Source organism: Lissotriton helveticus, chromosome 3_1, assembly GCF_964261635.1.
Source record: "Lissotriton helveticus chromosome 3_1, aLisHel1.1, whole genome shotgun sequence".
NCBI classification, from domain to species: domain Eukaryota; kingdom Metazoa; phylum Chordata; class Amphibia; order Caudata; family Salamandridae; genus Lissotriton; species Lissotriton helveticus.
Genome location: NC_136061.1, coordinates 1829467237 through 1829493800, shown reverse-complemented (window position 1 = coordinate 1829493800; position 26564 = coordinate 1829467237). Strand labels below are relative to the sequence as shown.

At 43.0% G+C, this 26564-nt stretch overlaps 1 protein-coding gene across 3 annotated transcripts in view; it reads left to right on the top strand.

Moving 5' to 3' along the window:
• Nucleotides 1–26564, top strand: part of BRSK2 (BR serine/threonine kinase 2) — a 762518-nt gene that overhangs the window by 606223 nt on the left and 129731 nt on the right. For all 3 annotated transcript variants that reach the window (XM_078682762.1, XM_078682764.1, XM_078682763.1), the window contains exons 9-12: nucleotides 8463–8494; nucleotides 10702–10866; nucleotides 14551–14648; nucleotides 15452–15602. In XM_078682762.1, coding sequence (XP_078538888.1) covers nucleotides 8463–8494; nucleotides 10702–10866; nucleotides 14551–14648; nucleotides 15452–15602 — 446 coding nt within the window. The remainder of the gene's footprint in view (nucleotides 1–8462; nucleotides 8495–10701; nucleotides 10867–14550; nucleotides 14649–15451; nucleotides 15603–26564) is intronic.

Genomic DNA, 26564 nt, shown 5'->3' with positions numbered 1-26564 from the left:
AGTGTCAGGGTAGTGCAACACGTTATGCCCTGCTTGCAACTTCATCAGCATGCAGTTAGGCAGAAGTGCTAACCCAGAACCAGATGTATGAAAAGACAGAAAGGTAGTCACAATTTGCAACCTGTCTATACATTTGCAGGAATGTATGACGTTACAACGCATGCTATTACAACTCATGCCTTTAAGACGCAAGTTTTTCAACGCAAGTGGGCGCTGGATAGTGAATAGTTTAATTTACTATTCCAACTCCAGTCCCCATGGATAGTAGGGAAGGTTTTGGAAACTATTCCCTATCCCAGAGCGTCCCCACCGCAATTCGTTGTAAAAGTTGCTTTGTAATGGTTGCGTCGTAAAGGTACTTCGTTGTAAAAGTTGCGTTGTAAAGGATGTTCCCCATTTGCAGTGTGACCTATGTGCTAGGAGATCAAGCTGCAAAATCGTAGGGTAGTGATGTAGTCACAGAACGACCGACCTAATGAATGTTAGTTTGGCATGTCACTATTTGCAACCCACGTGATTGGCTTCAAACAGAGGAATGGTGGGCTCCAAAGGACAGCAGACAACCATCTCTGTGTTTGTATTTCATAACCGGAAACTTAAAAAAAAAAAAAGCAGCCCATGATGCTTGCAGGAACAGGGGGTTCTATAAAAAAGGTTTCCCATTTATGAAGACATCCTGCGGACCTCTGCCTACTCCCCCAGTAGTTGCCCAACACGGACCTCAAAGGGTAAAGGGCCCTGTTGGGACAGCTTCCCCTTTCCAAATCAGTTACTACTTTCTTTGAGGTCTATGCAACTGGTCAGTTGTTTGCAAATACTGCTTCATTCACAAACCATTGAATACATACCATATCAAATTATAATTGTGAAGAGAGAAGCGTGGCTCAATGGTTAGACCGGCAGACCCTGATGCAGAGGTCTGGCCCGGGACCAGGGTTCAATTCCTGCCTCGGCGGCTCTTGGACTCAATTTCCCCGGACCTGATAATTCTCGCCTCGGTGCCTAGTCTAATCATGGGTCCCACTCTGGGCAATAGCTTGCTTAATCTCCACAACTGCCCCAGCAGCGCTTGGAATCCTGGCTTCACCTTGAGGGTGCCCAGGAGTGGACATTTCACAGGAAAGCCTAGATGGGTTCCACAGCGGTATGAATACAGCGCTACGAGGCCTCCGGGTAGAAGTGCGCTATATAAATACAATACATTTACATTTACTTGACGTCCCTTAAACACTCCTTCTCCGCTCCAGAATTGCGATTCTGTATGGGTCTGATGCAATATTTAACCAACATTTTAAGCGTTGCTCGTACTGCATGGATAAACGTCTTCCATACTTGGATGGAAACTGATGTGATATGGGAGTTTGTGCATAGCAAAACGGAATTTACTCATACAGATCTAAAAACGAACTTTTTAATACAGCACTGATCATGATTCTGTGGCTAAGTGAATAGGGGAAGCAGTGCTTAATTTGAGCCCGTGGTTGCCAGCGTGAGTCACCGCCACCTATTTTTCCACATCACACATTTTCCAAGAGCAAGAGAAGGAGAACAAACTAAGACAAAGGAAGAGAAAGACAAAAAAAAGTCACAAAAGGAGAAAGCAGGAACCTGTAAGAGTGAGTTAAACGAGCAGGGAGTGTCTGGTAGTGGACTAGAGTCATGAGGTGGATTTAAGACTATTAGCCTTAGTATTCGGTGTGATTATGTTTAATTGCACCGGCCACAGGCTACTGAGCAGTGCTTCGCTCACCCACACTCTTCCTTTCACAACTGACTCACTTGGGGAAATAAGCAAGTAATAATTTCAATTTATATAGCATAGTGTACCCACCATTGGTTTGTGTCCTGATTTCACTTGTCTGCCAGGTAAAGCGCAAGCCCTGGTCTGAGAGAAGGGAGCCACTGGGGCAATAATGGTTAAACTGGTTAGTGTGTAAGGCAGATACGTTTCAATAGACAGCATTAAGATCGCGATTGAACTTTCAACTGGAATTCAGTCCAAATTTGTAAGCACCTGGAAGAAAGGCTCCCTAGGATTCGTTCAATGAAAAAGTCAGGCTACCATTTTATTTCCTGATTTTAGGCATGACAGCAGATACTTCGGAAGACCTGACTATAGACTATTTGCAATATCCTAGTCTGGACGCCATCGCTGATGAAGCATCAGTAGTCAGGTGCTGCTCAGTTAGACGTAGCAACACTCTCCGGTTTTCATTTGACAACATCATTAATCTCGGGCTGATTAGACAACTCACTGTCATGATGACTCAATGTGATTTTGGGGTCGTTGGAAGTGACACAGGAAATGGTCCATGAACCCAAGCCTCAGGTGGAGATCTCAATGTTCCCCTTCTCCTGATTCCTACCCAAAATAAAACTTAACTTGTGTCTCTCATAAGTATTTTCTTTTCAAAGGATTTTATCCAAAGGCATGCAGCTATGAGGTGAAACTAGGGTGTACGATATGTTAAAATTAATTTAATCATTCAGACTAAAACAAAATTGAGTGCCTGTTGCATAACCAACAAAAATGAAGGCCTCATAAATAAACGTGGCCTTGCAGTGGCCGGACGGAAAGATTGGGCAAAGGGAGAGTAAAATAAGATGTTGGTGGCCAACCTCAGTTGTGGGATTGACATCTTGGTGGGAATGGACAAATCAAGAATTGTGATCTGCCTCAAAAGAAAGACTTCTTTTGTGTGATAACTGCACCCACAACACCAGATTTTGCCTTGTAAGCCAAGAAGATGTCTTGTTCAGGAGCCCGATGTAGCTGAGAGATCTAGTAGGATCAATGCACGGACTCATTGGAGAAGCACCACTTGGAGGGGTTATTTATTGCCTCACGCGATGCAGTCTTTATACCCCTACCAGATCTAAATACAGCCTGGAAAGAACAGTAGAGGCATGTGCTTCTGCTATCTGTTGCTGCATGGTGGCCTTTTAAGTAATCATCATATCTCGGTAGGCTAGGTTGAAAATTCGATAGAAATTGATAGTGTTATGGAATAAAGGTTGTATTTACTGAGAAGGAGAGGCTCTCGCACTCTCTTAAGCTCATCTGGGACTATAGTGTTAGAAAAAGAGAATTTGTTTCAATAAAACTGGAGCAAACAAGCCAGCGACCTTTTAAAACTGCCTGCTGATATCAGAAGTAAAAAATCTCAGCTTGCACTAGTCAGTCTTTCCATGGGTACCTGATGTTTGTAATAAATCAGCAACATCTTCCGTGCACTTCAGTGTGTAGAGTTAACTACAAAGGGTTAATTGTGCTGCAATTTATTCCAGCTGAATCCTGCAAAAGTTGACACCTCATTAGTATCTCCATTTAGGAAATTCTTGAAGCCAGAGATTTGTTTATAACTAAGGAGCTATGCCAGTTCGTGTTAAAGAGGCTCGCTCTCTGGGTTAGACAATGCTCTCTTCATACACCTTACAGCAAACTTGTTTAAGCCAAGACCCTCTTGAGTGAACACATTTGGTTGAGGCCCCCAAACATCATATCAACTACTATTTTCTCGCAATTCATATGTGAAATGTTAAATATTGGGAGTAAACTAAAATATTGTGGTATTCCATGAAAAGTAGACTAAAATTGACATTTAGGGGCCCATTAGGATGGCGGGCGGATTGCCACCGCCGGCCTGGCGGGGGAAATCCGCCCGCCATCCTAACCAGAATGACCCCCCGCCATATTATCATCGCTGGGGGGTCCGCGGCGGGCGGAAAGACCGTCCGCAGCTTTTCCGCCCCACTCACCTTGCGACCGGGGCGGAAAAGGTTCAATATGATGGCGGTGTCTATCAGACACCGCCAGCCATATTAGTATGGGCTGCAACAGATGCCTTTCCGTGGCGGCGATGCTGCCACGGAAAGGCAGGCGGTCTTCACTTCGGGGGCCCCCTGCGGGCCCCCTGAGTGAAGGTGAGGTGGGGGTGCACATGGGAGTTACCTGTGGTACCCCCCGGCATTTGCATACACAAAGCGGCAGGCACCGCATGGTGCCTGCCGCTTTGTGTATGCAAATGCATACATGCATGTTTAGCATTGTGGCAGGCGGTGCTGAGAGCAACGCCCGCCACAATGTTAGAAATGCAGGATGCGCCCGCCACTGTGGCGGGCACATCCTAATACCCCCCACGGGACCCCCACCCTTAAGGCAGGCCGTCCCAAGTACCAAGAGGATGGCGGGTGGGCAAAGTCCGCCTGCCATCCTAATGGCCCCCTAAGTTGTGCTGTATATACATTTTCAAAATTCATATTTGCCAAATAAGCATGTTAAGGGAAGATTGTAGTGGCCTTATAAAAAATATCTCCAGAAATGATGTCAAGTATTGGTACATTAGCTAATGCTAAATCCAGTATTATTCAGTGGCGGCTTCTCCGCTAAGGCGAAGGAGCATCGCTCCACTGCTTTCAGCAATGGAAATAAAAGGAAAAATAAAATGATAATAACTCACTGTTATTATCATTTTATTTGTTCCTGCTGCAGGAGTCTTTGCGGGTCGGGCGGCTCTGCTCTCGGAGCAGGGGGGAGGAGTGGTGGGCACACTGTAATTGTGCAATGACTGATTGCCTGCCCTATAGTACCGGCCATTCAGTCATGCGTACTTTGCGTGTTCTACACCCAGGCCGCATTACAGCCTGGGTGGAGAACATGCCCAGGCTCCCATTTCCTGGCTGGAAAGCGGAACCACAGGGTACACACCAATAGCAGCGCTGCATTGCAGCGTTGTGATTGGTCAGGGGAGCCTGGATGTGCTTCCTGTTCCTGTCTGGGAAGACGGAGGAGAGGCATGGCGACGGCGGAGAGACTCAGCGAAAATGTAAGTTTATCAATTTCTTTTTTTTTTACAAACCTCATCCCCCCACCCACCAACCCTGCCCCCATCCCTCTGATCTGTGCCAGTGTCCATTGGTATTATTAAAAAAAACTGTTGATTGATGCTTTTATAGATTTTTTTCAGTAGTATATTTAAGTTTTTAAGCTTTGCAATGATGTTTATGCTTTCCTTATAAAGTCTCATATTCCCAGGAACTGATTTTAAGAGATGCTTGAGCAGTGGTTGATGTAGCCTCAGGTCTTCTGGCTCATGTCCGCCTGAAACTCACTTTGCACTCCACAGAGGGTAACTTACAAAAACATAAAGTAGGGACCAATTCATTAACTAAAAATAAGCAAAGCTAATGACTCCCGCCAGTAAGTACAAAATAAAATACCTTTGCAGCACTATAACTTGCACAGCCTTTTGCTACCGACCAATGGTCTCTGTAAGTGCTACCACTTAGAAATATGATGTGCTCTGGCTCTTGGGGTATAAATAAGGTAGCACTTTCTACTGCCGCTAGTCCTGAAGACATAAAACTCAGGCACACATAGATTCTCTTCAATCCATTCATGGGGCGAAAGAGGACAGAATAAACAAATGCTTTGTGTGAAACACAATTATGGAAAAATGCTGGCAACACCTCATGATCGTCGTTCCGTACCCCTTGACTGCCTCTAAGGCTAAAGCCCCAGCCGCTGACATGTGTAGTCTTTGGAGCCATGGGGCATTTGCTAAAGTATGACTTCTGGCAGGCCCTGCCCTCAATGCACAATCTTCCCAATGTAGTGTTACTGTACTGCTTCTTTGAAAGAAACCATGCTTCTTCTAGCCAACTTGTGCCCTTGGTATCACACCTTGAGGCCCTTTGATCGGCATGTAACAAAGCTAAACCACCCCAGGTGAGTTGCTATGGCCGAAGAAAATACTTGCTGCGCCCAAGTCTGATGAATGGCAGCATGAGAATGCCGCCAGAAGCGAACTAGGAAACATGGCTGGAGATCTGTCATCAGCACAATGTTAGACAAACCAAATGCCAACCTCACAGAATTCATCAATAGACCCTAACTGAGGTACAAAAGCTTGTGCAAAAAGGCATGGTCGTACATTAAAAGTAGGGTGTATTTATAAATCTCCTCGGGTCAGCACCATGCCACAGCCTTTTTCACAGTGGACCGTCAGCAATTCAGCTACCCCATGTCCCTCAGAGCAACGGCAACCTTGAACTGGCCACCAAGGATGATCATATGTTGCACTGCTCTTACTTGTTCACTCACCCTACATGCCTTTTCCACTAAGCCTAACTACTAGATATCTCAAGTGCTCAGATCTTCTGAAGAATCATCATTCATAGCAGCTTTGCTCTTCAGATGGTGCTAGGGTGCCCGGATTATAAATCAATGACGCCAATTAGACCAAATGCCAGGGGTATCAGAAGTGACATCACATGCCTGTTGGCCTTAATTACATAACCGGTAGTGGCATCATATGCCTTTGACACTTTCCCAGGAAATAGCTTGCTTAATCTCCACAACGGCCCCCACAACGCTATGGATGCCTGGCCTCCACCTTGGGGGTGCCCAGGAGTGGACACCTCACAGGGAAAGCCAGGATGGGTTCCACAGCGGTATTCGTACAAGCGCCTTGAGACCCTTGCGGGTGAGTAGTGCGCTATACAAGCATCAATTTACAATTTACCCTTTCCCAGGAAGGCATCTCACATGATCTTAGGCCTGACGACATCACATTGAGTGACTTCGCCGAAGTTCCATAATAATTGTATAAGTAATATAATACTCCAAAACAGACATATCCATGGTGAGTCAAGCCAATGAAACTTGACACTCCCCAGGAGATGACTCCATTTTTTTCGAAATGTGCTATGAGTGTTCCATATGTCAAAAAAATCCAGTGTGCCAAGGCCAGCATTTTGTCATGAATTCCCCGACATAAAATATACCAGAGTCAGAATGTTGCCATGCTATATGTCGGGGTCATCACTTTGTAGAATAGGGGAGATTTTGCACTCCTGCTTATCAAGATTTTTTCTTTATTTATATTACTAGGTTAACCAAGTTTGAACCTGTTTGCATGCTATACTTGACATATGCCTGCCTAGCATGTGTTACTAATCAATGTGGTGGACAGGTTTTCATCACCTGGAGTCAAGCATGCACTGCTTTATTGATATACTTCATTTAACAACGAATAAAATATGTTTGTGTGAACTGTTCAGTAGTATTTATTTTCATACGCTTCATAGACATCATAATCTTTTCATGATCCTTTCATTTTACATTTAACTTTAACAAACAGATAAATGAAGTTTGTCAATATAGCAGTGAATGCTTGAGTCCAGGTGATGAAAATCTGGCCACCACATTGATTGGGGTCATCGCTTTGTCATGTTTACTCCCTCTCCTATGCCACTGTTTTCCTCCCTCATGACAATAATTATCTCCAGTGTGATAGTACCACCATTTTGCCTCAGGTAGTCCCAAGCCACGATTGTTCTCAAGCATGCCAGCTCAGCATTTTCCACAGGTGCGCTTTATGACAAAAATTGATTGCCTCCAGTATGCCAATAGCAATACCAGTATTTTACCATTATGACAAGAACAACGCTAGTCTGTCGCTATTTTGTCACCAATGGCTGTCATGCTAAGGATTGCTAGCACTAGTATTTTGCCATGGGTGCCATCATAAGACAAGAATTATCTTCACGATGCCAGAGCAAAGATCAGACTCACATGTGTATCACCACATTCTAACTCACTCTCACTTTCATTCACTCACTCACACTCATTCCCATTCACTCACTTTTTTACTTACCTCAGCTGCCAGGAAAGGTCCAATTCCAGCTAATTATACTTCATTTTATCACGGCTAATATAATATTATTCACTATTAGTTTATTTAAAAAAATGGCATAAATCCAGGCGAGTGGAGCCTCAACCAACACCCATAAGGACGAGCTGTCCTCGTGTTCCTGGCGCTGATTTTGCAGCCTCCAAGGCCAAGTTTTACAAAGGTAGTGCCAGAGGTTGCAAGGGCTAATCCAGGGGTCGCAGCTGTGACCCCTAAATGACGTACATGAGCGTTGTCTTCGTTTTTGGATGCATCTTCACACTATGATCAGCCACCTTCATGTTGTCTGTCAGAGTGAACTTGAACTTCCAAGTAATAGTTTTCTGGGGTAATTTTTGGAGCTGACATCTGGTGGGTCCATTTTTTTTTTTTTAAACATCAGCGTTCAGTGACGCAGACAGTGTGATATATCTGATTAAACTTTCTGAATGCTAGCATAGTGACTCCTAGCAGTGGGGCTAGAAATGGCGCGTTTATTTGAAATTAGCTGGACATTTGTGCAGCTCACTCACCTCTGTGGAGATTGCATTGTTGGAACTGTACATAAATGTAAATCTCTGCGGCGCTCTAGTGTATCTTAGTTGTGGGATGCGCTGGACGAAAGCCTGAAAACATGGCAAACTGTGAATTTCATAGCATTACACATTCACCTCATTTTTGCCATCAGTCAATTGAATGAACTCTGTTACCTAACCATAAAATATATCCATATTTTATCCAATGTATTTCTTTACACTGCCTAACGACTTGTTTTCTCTTGCTTTGCAGCTAGAAAACATTCAGAAACACATATGGTATATGTAAGTACAATTCCTCCTTGTATGTTTCCGTGTAGTGTCCATTTGTTATGGAACGCTTGTGTGTCTGTGCAGAGTAAGTGGAGCTGAGGGGACTAGTGGAGACGCCGAGTCAGTAGAGTGGGTGGATAATCTCCGTATCCCAGATGTATACTCCTGACCATGTGCTTCTTCACCTGATGCTGGGGGCAGAGATGTTCTCAATTCTCTCTCTGCAATGCCCAGAATGCCGCAGGTTACCGGAAGTTGTCTCTCTGTACAATGCCCAGAATGCGCAGGTTACCGGAAGTTGTCTCTCTGTACAATGCCCAGAATGCTGCAGGTTACCGGAAGTTGTCTCTCTGTACAATGCCCAGAATGCTGCAGGTTACCGGTAGTTTTCTCTTTGCACAATGCCCAGATTGCTGCAGGTTACCGGAAGTTGTCTCTCTGGTCAATGTCCAGATTGCTGTATGTTACAGGAAGTTTCTCTCTGCACAATGCCAAGAACGCTGCTGGTGACTGGAAGTTTTGCTTGTGTTGATCTCTGATACACACCTTAATCGTAATTGCAAATTTGTAGCCATATGTCCCAAATCCATATTAGTAGCATGCTGTTGGGCCTTAACAGACCACCTGAGAGGGGACAAAGTACATTAAAAAAGAAGTAACTCATTATGATCTAAATTAACATGCCGCGTTACATACATATGGCCGATGTACATAGATTTGCAACCGCAAAATTATTTGGAAACCGACCTACGTATTAATAGCTCTGTTTGCAAAATAAGGATTTGGAGTGGGCCTCAATCCAGCCTACCTGATTAGTATTCAAGAGATAGGCCGCAAATTGGAACTTACTCTGTGCCATAGAGCTCCTTGACTGTAATCACTTGTTAAATGTATTTATTTTTATGCAGCCCATTTTCTTTAAAGGAAACAGTGCTGCGTTAAAAAAGAAATAAGCACATTTCTTTTTAACATTCACAAAGAGAAAGGTTTTCCCTTGTGAATGTTAAAAAAAACTTGTTTGTGAATGGATTACCACTACCATTCAGGAGTCAATAACCTATTAATGGTTAGCAGCTGAAACTGCAGTTGCAAACTATGGATGGCTGGCATTCCAAATCGCAGTTTGGAAAAGATGCTATAATTCTGCCGCTTCCAAACTGCGGTGTGGTATGCATTAATTTCTAAACCCATTTTGCAATTCGGTAAGTACTTACAGAATCGCAAAATGGTTTTAGTATCAATATACACTAAAAAGCCATTTAGTAGTTGCAACTCCTAAAGCTTTTTGGTGATGGAATTGCGATATTACTACTCAGAATCCGTTCCCGAGGCTGTCTTCCTGTTCTGTAAATGTATCCAGTGCATTGTAATTTTTTGTTACAGCTGACTCTTACCTTGCCCCTCCCACCCCACCCACTCTCTGGCAACTCCCCTGAGAAGGGTCTTGCTAAAATTCATCAGATAGCAAAATTATGTGAACTTTGGTCTGCCTGGGGGGAAAATGGAGGGAAGGCATGTCAGCTCCCGGAATCCTTTGACCAGGCAACGTAGAACTGGGTTCGATAACGCCTCTACCCTTTACCAGATGTCACTTTAGATGCTCCAAGCCTAGGGTGTCAACACCGACCCCAACCACATATTCAGCGTTGGACCTGCTTGGTTTTCCCAGGTTCTCACTTTTACTGTGAGGGTGATAACCAACCATTGAAATATTAGGGTCCTGCCAGAAATGTCTGTTGGAGCAGTTGAAAAAGAATGTAGAGAGTCCAGTACTACTTTGGCTTCTCATTAATTTACCTAACTTCTTATTCCAGGTCCCAAATAGTCTGGTCTGGACTGATATAGTTTAGTGTTTGCTTTTGACTCCCCCCAAACTCCTTTCCATTCTAGTCCTCAAGCATCCGACCATGTTTTTGGGTATAGGGTGCATTACAATGAAGCCCATATTGCCTAACCTAATTCTGATGCTTTTAAATGAAACACAGCAGGAAATTGAACAAAAGAAGACCTTCAGTAGGGATGTGCCATGAAAAAGTCTTTCTTCCACGTTTCTTAAATCTTGAAGTTCGGCCTCCTTGAAGGAGTGGGCGCTCTTTACCCTTATATCTGAAAGACATCCCTTAGGGATTTGGTGTGTGGGTGTATATTGTGCAGTGCAGTGTCCAATGTATTTGTCAGCAATAGCGTTGCACAAACTGAGTCTACTCTCCTCCCTGCAGCGGTGGGAAGAACGAGCCGGAGCCTGAGCAGCCCACGCCGCGGAAGGTGCAGATCCGGTCCCTGCCGTCCCTGGAGGACATAGACCCTGATGTTCTGGACTCCATGCATTCCCTGGGCTGCTTCCGGGATCGCAACAAGCTCTTGCAAGACCTGCTTTCAGAGGAGTAAGACGCGACTGTGTTTGTAACGTTTTAACAAGGTAGCGGGTTGAGTTGGCACATTTTACGTGGGTTGCGGTGGGATGATAAGTCTTCCAGTGGGCCACAGGGCCCACAGCAGTGCAGGCTCAACCACTGTTTTGCATTCCTCTGACCCCACAAAGGATCTCCTGGAATCCAGTCTTCATGTGGATTGAATCCTTTACCTCCCTGAGAAAGGGTCGCCTCTTTGGGGTGGGGGCGTGTTTATTTTCCAAGCTAGCACAGCTGTTAGACTTCCTCGGAGATGCATTTTTTTAAGTACCTACAGATTATTTCTCACTGTACACACCCACATTTTACATTCAATGCCAATGTCAACAAAACTAAACAACAAAGCAACTTTAGTTCTGCTTGCTAGCACTGTCAAAAGTCCAGGGCATTATAAAGTGTCCATTTTATTAAGCATCAGTATACATATATTATTTTTGGAACGGTTCATTCAGATTCTCAATGGAGGGCCAAAGATATAAGTATTGTATATGGTTGCCCGTCAACTCAGAACGCACTAGTATTGACCAGGGAGATGGAATGGACGTTGGCCATGCAAGGTGTGTAGTAAGTAATGCTACTACTGCAGCGTTGGGGGTAGCAGCATGAGAAAAGGTGCATCAGTGCATCCACGCTAAATTTGGCATGGTAAGAAAAAATGCATCTTGTCTTTGCAGAATGGCACACATTCTACAAAGACACCTCTTTACAGGCAGGTGTCACGCTAAGAATGAAAATCAACAATATAGATTGTGTTTGACTATTTGACCACAACGTGTGAATCTTAGGTTATTTTTGTGCACTAAGCCCTGCACTAACCCCTGCCCAGCCAGATCAGCTAAGCATGTGTTTGCCCACGTGCAACAGGGTCTGGGCACATGGCCAAGCAGTAGACAATTTGCAGTGGACGTTCGCGACTTCCTCCGCGTCCCAGCTGCAGGTGGGCCTGCCAGTCACTCTTTAAACAAGGCCCTTCACCTTCCTTAATGTAGTGTAGCCTGTATCATTCTAGCCCAAATATCGATTGAAAATATTACATTTTTCAAGGACAGCTATTTAGATTAATAGTTAATCGTGAACAAACTATCACACTGTTGATATAATTTAGATCCATGTTTTCTTTGTGGGTGGAAAAACATATTGTTGTCAATAAAATTTACACTGCAAGTTTTACACCCACTTTACATCTGTGCATTTTTTAAGTGGTTTAGCGCATAGAAACAGAAAAAGAACTTGCTCTCATTTTTTTGCCATGTTACTCGTTCAGAATAGTTTTAATATCAGTCATTGCTGTGAAAATGTAAAGTCATTTTTGAAAGCTTGCTGGTGAACGATATACTTAATGATCATTTCAGAATCGATTAATTTAAAATGCAATGTTTTTTTGTCTTTTTTGCCATCTTGCAAGTCCTTTCTAACATGTATGGGTCAGAGACAGTTCCTTCGTAGATAACGCTTAATTCAGTTTTTCTTTTCCTATGACTTGATATTGCGAAAGAGCTTTGTTTTTGTCCTTTTGGTCTGATCCAGATACAGAATTCGCTGACTCGCCAAGCTTGTGAAGTCAAATAAATCATAAAACATACACACATGCATACATAGACGGGCTTTGGGTCACCATTGTTCATGCATTGATCTGATCACCTGTTGCTCACATTTTGGGCCATATGTATGAAGGTATCCATTTGCGAATCTCAAATAGCGATTTTTAAGAAATCGCTATTTGAGATTTGCAAATTGGTATGTATGTAGAAAATTGCATTTTTTTGCGATTTCTTAACATTCCTTAATTGCGATTAGCAAATTGCGAATCGCAATTAAGGAATACTTTCCCATTCATTTCTATGGGCCAGGAGGCCCATAGGAATGAATGGGAAGTTATTCTCAATTTGCGATTCGCAATTTGAGAATCGCAAATTGAGAATAATTTCAAGGGTGAAGGGGTGTCTGCATGGGTGGACATGTGGTACACATACATGCCCTAAGGGCATGTATCTGCTTCACAGTGGACTTTGAAAAATGCAAAAAAGTGAATTTTTCAAGGAATTCGCAAATTACCACCAACTTGAAGTTGGTGGTAATTTGCGATTCCTTAAGGCCAATTTGCATTTTTTTAATGCTTCTTACATTGCATTTAAGGAATCGCAAAATTTGCGATTCCTTAAATGCAATCGCAAAATAAGGAATCGCTAATTTTGCGATTCCTTATTTTGCACGCAGATTTGTTTAATACATGCCATTTGGCCAAATTGCATTCTGCGAATTTCGGCGTTTGCGAATGCAATTTGGCTTGATACATATGGCCCATAGTTTCCGCCCACCACAACATACCGCATGGTGAAGTGGACCAGCCCCTTTCACCCATTGGCTCTCTTGCACAATTAAATCATTTTACCTGATCACATGTGAACATCTCCCTAAAAACAAGTGCACTTCGTGCCAGGGCTGGTGGGCCAATACTTTACTTTGCCAATGCTTTTACTTTCCATTCTTTACGTTTTTTTCTTACGCTTCTTTAATTTTTGTCTTTTTACTATCGACCTTATTTGGAGTTTGGTGCATGTGGGACATTCTCCAAATAGTGGTGGATTACCCCTCTGTTTTATTAAGAGTGCATTAATGTTAGTGGCACTTAAAATATAGGGGAAGGAACATCCTAATATCCACAAGATATCCACCACTCAGGCAGATGTTCTCCTGTGCCAAACTCTAAATAAAGTCTGATCCCTTCAGGTCACAGTTATTCAAAGCCAACAGTACCTTTTCTTTTCACCAATAAGCGTAATATTTTCCTATGATTGTAAAAAACTAAGGTCAGATCTGTTGGCTATGCCAATGCTTTTTTCATTTGATACCGCAGTGGGTTCCTATAGGGCTTGAACTATGATAGCTCCTATTCTTCCAATTTACCATGGCCTCTTTTGAATTGCTAATCGTTCCAGTTCTCTGAAGCATACCATGCTTATTCAGTTCTTTATTCATTTCTATGACTATAGACAACTGCAGGCCATCTCTGTGTTTGTCTTTTAGGCTGAAGACAGCACAGCCACTTTGCCTTTAGGGGCATTGCTCAGTTTATATTCTTAATACCATTTAATGCATTAATGGCCATGTGTGGAAAATATAATGGATTTTTAAGTCTTTATTAGAGAAGAAGGATTTCTGTGAGGGGCATCGAACCTCTGACGGACGGACCGTCTTTATAACTAGGGACAAGTGGGCGAAGAGGCAGGTCACTGGGCTGACTAGAAGGGCATGAAGATAGTTTGTCATCAGTGTAGCCGTTCATATTTCTGCGGTCAAAGTGGGGTTGGGTGGGAAAGGTGCTTGACCAACCTGATCATGGAGACCGTGCTTCTACAGTCCAGAAACAGATCTAAATAAGCAAGTCTTTTGCCCTCTCTGTAATTCTTTTTTTAAATATATGGTTCCACAAAGAGGTGAGATGAACTGGAGTTCCAAAGTGTAGAAAGCCCCCAGGAGGCAATGCAAAGTAAGGGTGTGAGAAGGTGTTATATCTTCGAAGGTTCTGGGATTTCATGAGTGCACAATCTATCCCCCTCAACACTGGTCAGGATCTTGCATCATCCTTAGTTAATCGCATGGACTTCTTTGCAAACCTGTTGTTTGATTTTCCTTACTTTCATGTTTTTTAATCAGAGACAACCAAGAGAAAATGATCTACTTCCTTTTACTGGATCGAAAAGAGAGGTATCCGAGCCACGAGGACGAGGATCTACCCCCGAGGAATGAAATAGGTACTCTGCACAAACCTCTGCGCTGTGGAGGGACTTACAGTACTGGTACCACTGTGACGTCATTAAGGAAGGGAGGACTTGGAATAAAACGCATGTCTCAGCAATCCTACATTATCAGACTTAAACATGTCAATGGAATCTCAATCATGTTCCCTTTGCTGGTCTCTTAGACAACAAGTGCATCCCTCAAAACCCACAATCACTGGCTTCACACATTTCTAGTGTGTATCACTCATCTCCACATTAGGGGCCTCAGACACTTCAGTAGCATCTCAACCTTTCACATACCACGGGTCTCATATGCTGCAGTTGAGTCTCACTCATTCCTTCAGCATTGCTCTCATTCACACAGTGGAATCTCACTCATTCCCTTATCACTGATTTCATAGACTTCAGTGGCATCTTGCCGGTTCGCTGATCACTACCCTCACTCAAACTGATGGTACCTCACTTATTCGCTCACGGTTAGCCTGTTAGACCTCGATAGTACCACTCATGCTTTCATCATTGATATTGTTTGGTTTATTAAAGTGTCATTGATTCCCTCATCATTGCCCATTGCACATATTAATGAAATCCCTCATTACATCATCAATGGTCTCATGCACTTCAATTAAGCCTCATCCATTACCAGAACAATAGAATATTTCACACCCATGTTTCAAAAACTGTTGTATTTTAAGATGCTTAATTAACTATAGAAAAAGGCAAGTAAAATTAGTAGTGCAAATAATGAGGAAAGTTGGAACTGGTTCTGTACAAATTATTTCCTTTCGTAAATTGTTCTTTTATTCATTGCTAAGATCCTCCCAGAAAACGTGTGGACTCGCCTATGCTGAATAGACACGGCAAGCGGCGACCAGAGAGGAAGTCTATGGAGGTGCTCAGTGTGACAGATGGTGGGTCCCCAGTTCCGGCACGCAGGGCGATTGAAATGACGCAACACAATCAGAGGTAGGTGATATCTGGAGCCATGGTACTCAATCGAACAGTCACCTTGCTCACTGCCTGCCAAGGTCAAGGCATGGTAAGGGCAAATTAACAGATGTACTCAGGACATGCATTTATACTTGGCATATTATATAACATGGGATTCCACCTTATCAAGGATGAACAATCACACTACCAAACAATGGAGATACCTTTTTACAATGGGTAAACCGCCACCCGATATGGTGATAAAAATACTACTTGACCAATGAAGGTCAGAAGTCTACGTTGTTTTGAATACCCTCTTTTAAGGGGTGAGTTACTGTATTTGGCAGCATGAATCTCTTATAAGATCACATGCTTTCCACATGCTTGTGGTTGGACTGAGAGTTTTACTTTGGGTTTTGTTAACATCGTGTTAGCAAGGGACATGACTATAATCAGACTATTTGTATGACATCAGCCCTGAGCAGTTTATACTCTGCAATATGTCAGGTTATTTGTTCCAAAACAAGTGTTGAACTGAAAATGGCATGGCTCCTAGTGTGTGGTGTTTTGTATGCAGAGCTGAGAGTATCCTCATTATCTCACATCCAGGAGCACCAATGGGGTCTCTTTTTATTGCATCAATACTGGCAATTTCGCGTTTTGGTAGTAGGCTGTACGTAAAACGTGTGTTTTGATCATTTACTAATTTTTTGTTTCATCACCAGTTCAAAATATCACTTTCTGCTTCTGTCTGTGCCTGATCCTGTGTAATTCGCTGTATGACGTGGCAGGCACTTCACGTTGCAGGGATTTACAGGGGGGCACTCAGCCCCACAACCGGAGCCTGCACAGACATGGAGGCCCTGCTAGGGCACCCAAAGTCACTTTCCGACAGGCTTTTCATGTCTGAAAGCCAGGCTTGAAAAGCCTGTCGCAAACCGACATCATAATCCCCACAGCATAAATGCCGTACATAGGGGATTAGGAGGGGCAGCCGACTGGCCGACGGGCTTCTTGAGCCCATCGGAAGCCAGTTGGTCCGACCTGCCGGTTTTCAAATTCAACAGCCTTTATCATAAAAAGGCAGTTGGATTTGAAACCTACCATGCGAGTCAGAAAGCCTCCGACCTGGGGTTGGAGGCTTTCCTACTCAAATCCTAATAGGCCACTGAATGTGTAATTTATGTTTTCCCAATGAGAACAAAGAGGCACTTGTTATAATTATAAACCAAACACTTGCACGTCAAAGGGAATAACATTGGTCTAGAAGAGCCCTGCCCTGTGGACTTTGTTTATTTCTTTGGTAGTTGTTCTAGATGTTACATCAAGCTCTCCAGTGAGCACCTCGATTTGTGGCATTACTAGTGTACCAAATAGGCTAAGATCAACCTAATATCAATGCAGTACAATGACATCCTGTTGAAGCTCATCATACCCTAGAAAGACATACACAAAAAAATCCTGTGGCTCATCACAATCTGCTCCAAAAATAAGGGGAGCTACTCACACTCACTGCCATTCACTCGAAAATTAGAAACGCTTTTTCTATTGAATTTTACTCTTTATATAAACACAGAAGAACGAGGCTGTGGCCATAGTTGATGCAGGTGAGTTGCTTAAGTTCACTTTAAGTGTAGCACTATGCAAACTACAGTGCAGTGGGACAGAAGTCTGCTGGTATTACATTTCGACCAATACCCCTATAGCCCTGTATCTTATCTCCTGCTCCTTCCCTTCCTACCATGTTTTAAGATTTACCAAACTCCCTCTACTACAGTCCTTCTCACTGCAACCAAACTGCTTCCCTCTCCCCACTCCTCAGCCTACATACTTCACTGTGTTCTTTTTTTATTCAGCTATTTTTTTTAATTGTTGTCCCTCTCTTCACCCACAATTGCCTAATCCCCTTTCCTACTTTTCTACTTTCCCGAATCTGCTTTACTGGTGTTTAACGTAGGCTACACTGCTCCCACTTGCTCTTTCTCCTCTTGCCTACTTTATTACCTTTTTGTGGTTGATTCAATTTTTGAAAATGTTTCTCCAAAATTCTCTTTCAGGCCCATGAATATTTTAAGCAATTATTCTTTAACCTTTGAGTGATATAGAAAATGTAAGAGCTTTTTACATTTTCACCTTTTGCAATGAGATAGGACTCTTACCCTTGAAATCTGATGCATCAATTCTTCCTTTTTTTTATAAACATATAGGGACTATTCACGAGGGAAGCTTACACTTGTGAGTAATTTACAAATGCAAGTTTACTGTTACACTTTAACTTTTAGCTTGTAACTTTACTACTTTGAGCTGTCTAGACTTACATGTACCCACCCTCTCAAAAAAGGGGGAGGGGACACATTTACGAGACTCCAGTTACTACTGCCAAAAAAGAGCAGAAGTAAGTTCAACACTGTACTTGGCAAACCAGTGAAACTGCAAACCCAGCCCATAGAAAATAATGTGGGCATGGACTTAAAATAACACCTTAGGTTATAATGTTAATTTTAAATTAAAGTAAATTATTTCCAATACTTAAAATTATAAATCAATATAATGTAATGTTAAAACAATAATCTAAAATTAAAATAGATTTTCAATTGTAACATATTTTCATAACTTTCTTGCATTTAAAAATTAATGTGATTTTTAAAAAATATAATACAAATAAATTACTTTTGAATAATTATATGCATCACTTTTAGTAATGATTAATTCATAATAAAACATATTTACTTTAGGTGGACATTTTCTAATTTACATTTCAATTTTTGTAAGTGTACTATACTCAAGTTGTTTACATTTTAAATGTAAAATATGGTACGAATGTTGTACCATTTTTTGTTCCACATTTAAAATAAATATCTAAAATTATTTTATACCAACATTTAGTAAAACTATTTTTACTTCCTCTATCTTTGATCATGCAGAGATCTCCTCCAGCATAGGAAGATCTCCTCCACAAATGTGGAGTCTCCCTATGGTAAAGTGGCTATGTCTGGTGCTGGGCTTACTTCAGCTCTGAGCTGGATTATATTTACTACTGTTTTGGGCTCTTTTTGACAGTAATAACTATGGAAGTGCATTTTGTCTTTTGTGGATGGGTTGGAGCATGTACCTTCCTGTATTCCCTCCAGTCCTCCCTTAACCCGTCCTTGTTCCTACTTTAAGTCCCTCCTCCTTAGTTGTAAATAGTCCCCATTTTCCAACCACTCCTCTTGTCCCTCCCTCATTTACTTCTAAAATGTATGCCTATGTGTGTGGAGGCTCCACATTTGAGACAGACATAGGCGTACAAAAAAAGGTAGGATGGGCTGAGCTGTAGGCCTCCACACTATGGGGGTCATTAGGATGTCGGGCCGATTGCCTCCGCCAGGCTGGCGGTGGCCACTGCCAGCCTGGTGGAGGCAATCCGCCCGACATCCTTCCCTGACCACGGCGGACGAAAACACCGCCCGCCACTTTTCCGCCCCGGTCGCCTTGCGGCCGGGGCGGAAAATGTTGAATATGGTGCCGGTTTATTACAATGGCAAGAGTGCAATGCCTTTCAGTGGCGGCAATGCCGCCACGGAAAGGCAGGTGGTCTCCACTCTGGGGACCCCCTGCGGGCCCCCAGAGTGAAGGTGAGTGGGGGGGTGCACACGGGGGGGGGGGTACCTGTGGTCCCCCCTTCATTTTCATTTCCAAAGCGGCAGACACCGCCCGCCACCTTTCCGCCCCGGTCGCCTTGCGGCCGGGGCGGAAAATGTTGAATATGGTGCCGGTATATTACAATGGCAAGAGTGCAATGCCGCCACGGAAAGGCAGGTGGTCTCCACTCTGGGGACCCCCTGCGGGCCCCCAGAGTGAAGGTGAGTGGGGGGGTCCACACGGGGGGGGGTACCTGTGGTCCCCCCTTCATTTTCATTTCCAAAGCGGCAGGCACCGCGCGGTGCCTGCTGCTTTGGAAATGAAAATGCTGTGATGTATTGTCAGCATTGTGGCGGGCGGTGCAGAGAGCACCGCCCGCCACAATGCTGAGAATACAGGATGTGCCCGCGACTATGGCGGGCACATCCTAATGGCACCCCGGGACCCCCGCCCTTAAGGTGGGCGGTCCCGTTTTCCGATAGGGTGCCATCCTAATGAGGCCCTATGGGACTTAACTCGTTTACTTTTCAGTTACTTTACTACTCCTTTTGGCTGTTCTCAAAACCCAAGTTACTCAAAAGTATAGACGTAAATCTATCCATCCTCCGAAAAAGGGGTGTTAGAGCCAGGTTTATGAATGTAAGTTCATACTGCTAAAAATAAACAGTAGTGAGTCCAGCACCACAACGGTAACCACTTGTACGACCTAACTCTCCCAATACAAATAAAAGGAGGTGGCGACCAAAAAAATAAAAACCCATGGAAAATTATGTTCAAATATGTTAAAATAAATTATATTATTTAAAATAGCTCCAAATATACCCATAATAATATATATACAAAGAAAACATTATTATGGTTTAATTATAAAATATGTTAACATCTTTTCTGATAGATTAATTATTGCAACATCCATTTTTATTCAAATATAAATATAATAAAACTACTTTAAAATAAATATTGATAATTATTTTATATTGGTATTTAATGTAAAACAATTTCTACTAATTTCTTCCATGTTTACTTTTATTTCATTCTGTACAACACTTTTAATAATTATTAATGCAGTACCAGAGGTTGGTGATGTGTAATGCTGGACTTACTTCAGCTCATAGCTGCAGTAATTTACTACTCTTTTGGGTCCCTTTTTGGCTGCAGTGAATTTAGAGGGCAGTTTTTTTTATAGCAATGGGGTTACTCTTTTGTGGGTTGCGCATATCCCTTCCGATACACTTCCGTAGTCTTTCCTAAGTCACTCCTATTTAGTAATAAGTATGCCCCTTTTTCCAGCCACTCCCCGAAGTTTACCAAGTAGTAAACCTGCATGTGTGAGGAGCTCCGCATAGAAAAGATAGGGCACGTAGAGGTGGAGATTTACCCCTGTAGGTTTGTCTGCAGCATTTTGTAGTACTTTAATAATATTACTGTAGCACTACTAGAGAACTACACAATGCAGTTTGTGAATAAGTTCCCTATTTTGTGGATAGCATTTTTACTATTTTAGTGCTACAGACTGTACTATAAAGTGCAGTTTGTGAATAGCCCCCATAATTTGTCTAATTATGAACTTCATCATTACACTAATTTTACTTACAATGTAAGTGTCCTCCAGTTCTGACATTTTTCATAATGTTATATTCTATATTCAACAGTTATAGAACTAACAAGACATTCTATAGTTTGACTCTGAAACAATGTTATACTAGTCCTAGTGAAGGTGTGTGTCATTACTATTAAAAGAGTGCTTATTTTTTCTCATCGCACCTATAATACAGTAATTACTGGGAGTCACAAAAGGAACAAGCATTGGAAATGCAATAGGTCTCGCAGCATTAGAGTTAGTGCATTTAGAATTGTTTATGGGTTTTTTGTTGTAAATCTTTTGCATTTTTATTTTTTGTAGCCAATGCTAAAGAATTACAAATCAAAAAAGCAATAAACATTTGTAAAAGCTTTAACTAAAAATCCTGTGAGACCTATTGCACTGTGTGAGGGTGAGGTGTTGAGGGTGAGTGAGGGTGGGGGTGAGTGAGGAGTTGAGTGTGAGTGAGGTGTTGAGGGTGAGTGAGGTGTTGAGGGTGAGTGAGAGTGAGAGTGAGTGAGGGTGAGGGTGAGGGAGGGTTATTGTGAGTTAGGGTGAGGGGTTGAGGGTGGGTGAGGGTGAGGGTGAGGTGTTGAGGGTGAGTGAGGATGAGTGAGGGTGAGTGAGGGGTTGAGGGTGAGTGAGGGTGAGTGAGGGTGAGTGAGGGTGACTGAGTGTGAGTGAGAGTGACTGAGTGTGAGTGAGTGTGAGTGAGGGTGAGTGAGTTATGAGACGCCTCACGCCTGTATCATAGTGAGGTGCAAAAGGAGACGCACGGTGCGAGAACCTTACAAATATGAAAAGCTTGCAGCATGCCAGATGCTAGGATGCGCGGGCGTGTGTGAGATACAGGTACACGCGCGAGAAGCCCTGATGTGGAGCGGGAAATGCACAATGATGAGCATAGTTCGATATACAGAACGAGGTGGCTGTGTGTGGGTGGTACTCAGAAGTGTGGTGTTTGCGATGAACACAGCACGAGAGCCCGAGGGAGATACTTGAAAACTGTGAGAAACATTTCCAAGCGAGTACACCGCACGAGGTCACAAAAGAGCAGTGCATGAGATGCTCACAACACAAGCACAACAAACTCAAGTATGTGGGAGACAAACACATGAAGCATTTTGTATGTAATGCGTGGGGCTCCTCACACACGGGAAGGTGGAGAAGGAATAGAAACACAGAAGTGTGAGGTGGGAAAAGATCGTTTAACATGGGAAACTGGTGTGAGGTGCCAACAAACGAGCCCTGTGTGTGATTTTACCACACAGGGTAACCCTGGTGTGAGAATACGAGCGTGTACAGTGCGTGTGAACCGCTCAGAGCGCGAGAGGCTCACACACACGGGTGTGAGATAGACGCCGAGTATGGGCGAGTCTGACGCTCTCGAGACGCCTGGTGTGTGCCTGTGATGCCCCTGTAAAGCGCTCTGACACCTTGGATAATATTCGCGCTATATAAAATCGCATTAAATAAAATAAATGAAAAAAATAACATGGAAGATGCTCACAGACGCAGGAATAGTGTGAGATACTCGGAAACATAAGCGTGTTGTGTGTGACTCTCAAAAACAAAGTGTGTGAGGTGAACACCGGTACCATGCCTGTACGAGATTCAGGGTGCGTGAGATATACTCAAACACGTGGCGCCCGGTGCGTGAAATGTGTAGAGCTGCGACAAGCATTGTGTAGAGCTGCGACAAGCATAGTGCGTGCGACGCTCACAGGCAGGAGAACCGAGCTGCCCAGCCCACCCCCTCCCCCAGGTAGAGACTGAGGCCGGATTCGTACACAGAAGCCGAATGCACGTGCGACACAACTGCAAAGACCACGAACAGTACTAGGGTCTTATGGAGAAATAACCCCCTGGGGACTGTAACTGGTAGTCAGACCGTGGGAGTTGCACCGATTTTATGGTATACGCCAAAATAATGCAGTTTAATAGGGCATTCTCGAAATCATGTACTCCTCCTGCCTAGACGTGTAGCCATATGCGATAGTTCTTGTATTGAAGGTGCAAAATGCGTTGTACGAGGCAAATAGAAAAGAATAAAAACAATAAGGTTCGGAGGTGGTAATACACGTTTAATCTCATTTCCATACAACACAAGGGCTTCTGTATAAATATGCTCAGATTCAAAAAAACATTTGTGTACGCGAAATGAGTGTCATTTCTCCCACCGAAGCCTAACAAATACTGCAGGAATAAAATATATCAAGCGTGTACAAACAGAGGAATCCGGGGTGAGGCGTTCAGGCTGGCTACTTGCATATCTCGTTCGAAGCAACAAAAGACTTGCGCTTCGTGTTGCCGCCACCCGTGGTGACTGGAAAGCCATTTTAAGTGAGCGAGAAGGAAGGCGAAAGATAATGGCCGATGCACAGGCTTCAAAGCGTGAGGCGGCTTTCTCTGCAGTGCTGACTCAGGGGAGGGGGCGGAGCGGGGCAGAGCGGCATGTGGGTGTGAAGAAGCCGGGCCTTTGAAGTGAAGCTAAGCTTCACTTCAAAGGTGTCGGAGGAATGCGGGCGGCTGTGCACGCGCTTTTAAGCTCAATGCACATGCGCATTGAGCTTAAAAGTCACGGGCACTGCAAGGAATCGCCACGATTCCTTGCAAGTTAGATAAAGAGTCGATGAGCCCCTATAGTCTCGCTTGCTCGATGCGCATGCGCATCGACAGGCGAGACCTAAAAATGACTAGCTATGAAAAGTGTTATTATTTAGCCTTATTTCATTTCAGCACAGCAAGTGTTCACTTCATGTTTCTTGGTGTTAGCTGCACACCCCAGGAGAAGGGTCATTCATATCCATCCATAACTGGATGATTGCCTGATAACCACAAGCTCACAACCAATGGCTACGCTAGATGCAAGCACAACAGTACTTCTGTTACAGACCTTGGACTTCACAGTCAACATAAAGAGGTTGTGGTTAAGCCTTTCCTGTAGAATCCAACTCTTAGGTCTGGATATAAGTGACAGGAGAAAAAGGCCATTGTTTTTGTGAAATCATAGCCTATTCCCACCGCGTTGTGTCGTTGATGCTTAGGAGGTTTTCTTCATCTCTATGGCATCATTTGTGCATTTAGTTCCAGAAACAGTGGCTGGATAATCACTCAATACCTTCAGTACATGACTGGGGAGATCTAGATCCATATTTAGAGTATGACAGACAGGGTACTCCACACAAGCATGGGGTCTACTCTGTCTGCCAAACTCTTAGTTCTACCACTCTATTTAAATTTGTGCAAACCGTCCTGTTTCCACTGGCAAAGGCTTCATTGGCTCGGCCAGTGGAAACCTTTGACAGCCTAACTGACATAAGATTGTCAGTCACAGTACTGCAGACGACCCACCCAATTTAGGGTGGAAGTTTCCACATACTTTTTCCTTCTTCTGGACCACTAGGCAAAGCCTGGTCGTTCTTAACAGGAAATAAAAAAACATACCTCCACACACTAGGAGAGAGCTCCCATCATGTCGGGAACATTTATTTTTTGTTTTTCAACTCCTGTTTTGGATTTGGGCAAGTACAAAGGGGGATATTGCCAGGTGATTGTGATGTGAATTATTTATTGAAATATTTACCGTATTTTGCCAAGTCAGGCATACAATATAGTTATAATTAAAGCACACTTATGGCTTACCGAAGGTCTCTGGGCTTTATCTCCCTATTTAGAATTCCAGACATAAATACGATGTATTAAAGGATTAAATAAAATATTCAGTAAGTCTCCGTGCATGTGCATGAGGGTGTGAGGACATTTTTTATAAGACTGATGATTTCTCCATAAGCATCTGCGCTCATGAAGCCAGCAAGTAGTGTAAATAGACTGCAAGATCAGTCAGAATGTAAACATTTCACCAAGTTCCATTGCATTAAGATGACGTTAAGACTACTCCCAGTGTTCTTGTCCAAGTAATGGATTCTGATGTGTCGCGAAGGAGCACTTTACGAGTATTCTCCCAAAAACTTCAGACATGAGGGAACAGGTCACTTTTTATAGATTCCAAAAAGAATGTATGATACTTTATCACAATTCTAAACGCTATGTTTAGTCTGCAGGTCCAACTCCATGGTCGTGCCCATCATATCTCACAAAAGGCCTTCATCCATTCCAGCCTCACATGTTCTTGAGACCAACATCTACAAATAGGTTTGGGCATATTATTTTTTGGCTGTGACACACAGATGTGAATTATAGTCTAAATCCTCAGTTTTCACAGGACATCCATCCATGTACAACAATGAAAGAAGACTGGAGGTGGTATTTAGGCAGCAGTCAAGAATTACCAGTTTACAGTAAGTTTAGGTGCTTGGTGGTTCAGATGGTTCACTTGTCATTTCAGGCTAGGAACCTTCCAGATTTTCTTGTTCGCATGAAGAGCAGATTTGGATAATATTTGGCTTAATTTGACTCTGCAGGTAAACTATTTAACATAAAGGTGGATTTCACCCACTTTTCATTTCGACTATTTTTCCCTCCACACCAATATACAAATCTTCTATTAGTTCATCGTTATAAACTCAAAAGGATTGGTGGAAGAAGCTACCACGTACCCGTCTCTGGAACTCCTCGCTTCTTTATCTATGACTCTAAGAGAATTATCTAAGGTTGAGAAGTCATCTAAACATACACATTTTCCACTCAAATTTTTTGACCATATGAATCAGAACTTGGGCCTAGCATTCTATCTACCTTTATAGAGTCAGATGCCTAAGGCGGATCTATTCCACTGGACTATTGCTCTGGCTTTTCCATCTAATTCAGTCCTGCAAGAACTACCTGGTAATGGCATGAGATCACCAATGAACTCGTCCTCTCGCTGCAGACCTAGCCCCTGGCTTCAATAATTACTATTGGACATGCAGGGGATTGCCGCTGCCGAAGTGGCTCCTATATTGATATCCCTTTCCCCAAGGCGCTCCGAGGTGGCATTTCTACAGTATGCAATGGCCTACAAATACCCACAAACACATACATACTTGTCTATAGGACATAAAACTCACAAGAAATAGTAGTGTAGGGTAAACATCCTTTACAACGCAACTTTTACCACGCAGTGCCTTTACGACGCAACTTTTACAATGCAAACTATTACAACGCATTGCGCTGGGGGGGCGCTCTAGGATAGGGAATAGGTTTAATGTACTATCCAACACCTTCCCTACTATCCACGGGGACTGGAGTTGGAATAGTAAATTAAACTATTCACTATCCAGCGCCTAAAAGCACTATGCGTTGTAAAGGTATGCGTTGTAAAACTTGCGATGTAAAGGTAGGCGTTGTAAAAGTATGCGTTGTAACATCATACATCCGTAGTGTAGTCATACATGTACTTGAGGATTTGATGAAAGCTACTAGGAAAGTTGGAGTAAACAGATAGAAAGTGGGTGTTTGTTGAATTAAACAGTCCTATAATTTGAAAGGAATGCAGCTAGTAGGAATGTCAGTGATTCGTACCATTAGAAGAAAATGAGGGAAACTTTATTTAACTGAGCATTGAGTGCTGTAGCCTTGATTCGGGTATGAGGCAAAATCTAAAGGTAGAACAATTGGTTCTAAGAGTTTGTTTAAGTTTGCTTCATCTTCAAACACACACCCGCAAAGAAGACTACAGGAAACTATATGCAAAGTTTTGTAATCTGCAAAAGATGGATCCTGTAGTAGAAAATTGTGATTAATCTGTAGCAATAATTGTGTGGGTTGATGTTTGGAAATGGTATAGATAACTCCACTTTCTTGAGACAAGAATATTAATGTGGACATCTTAGCTGTTCAACATTTGCTTG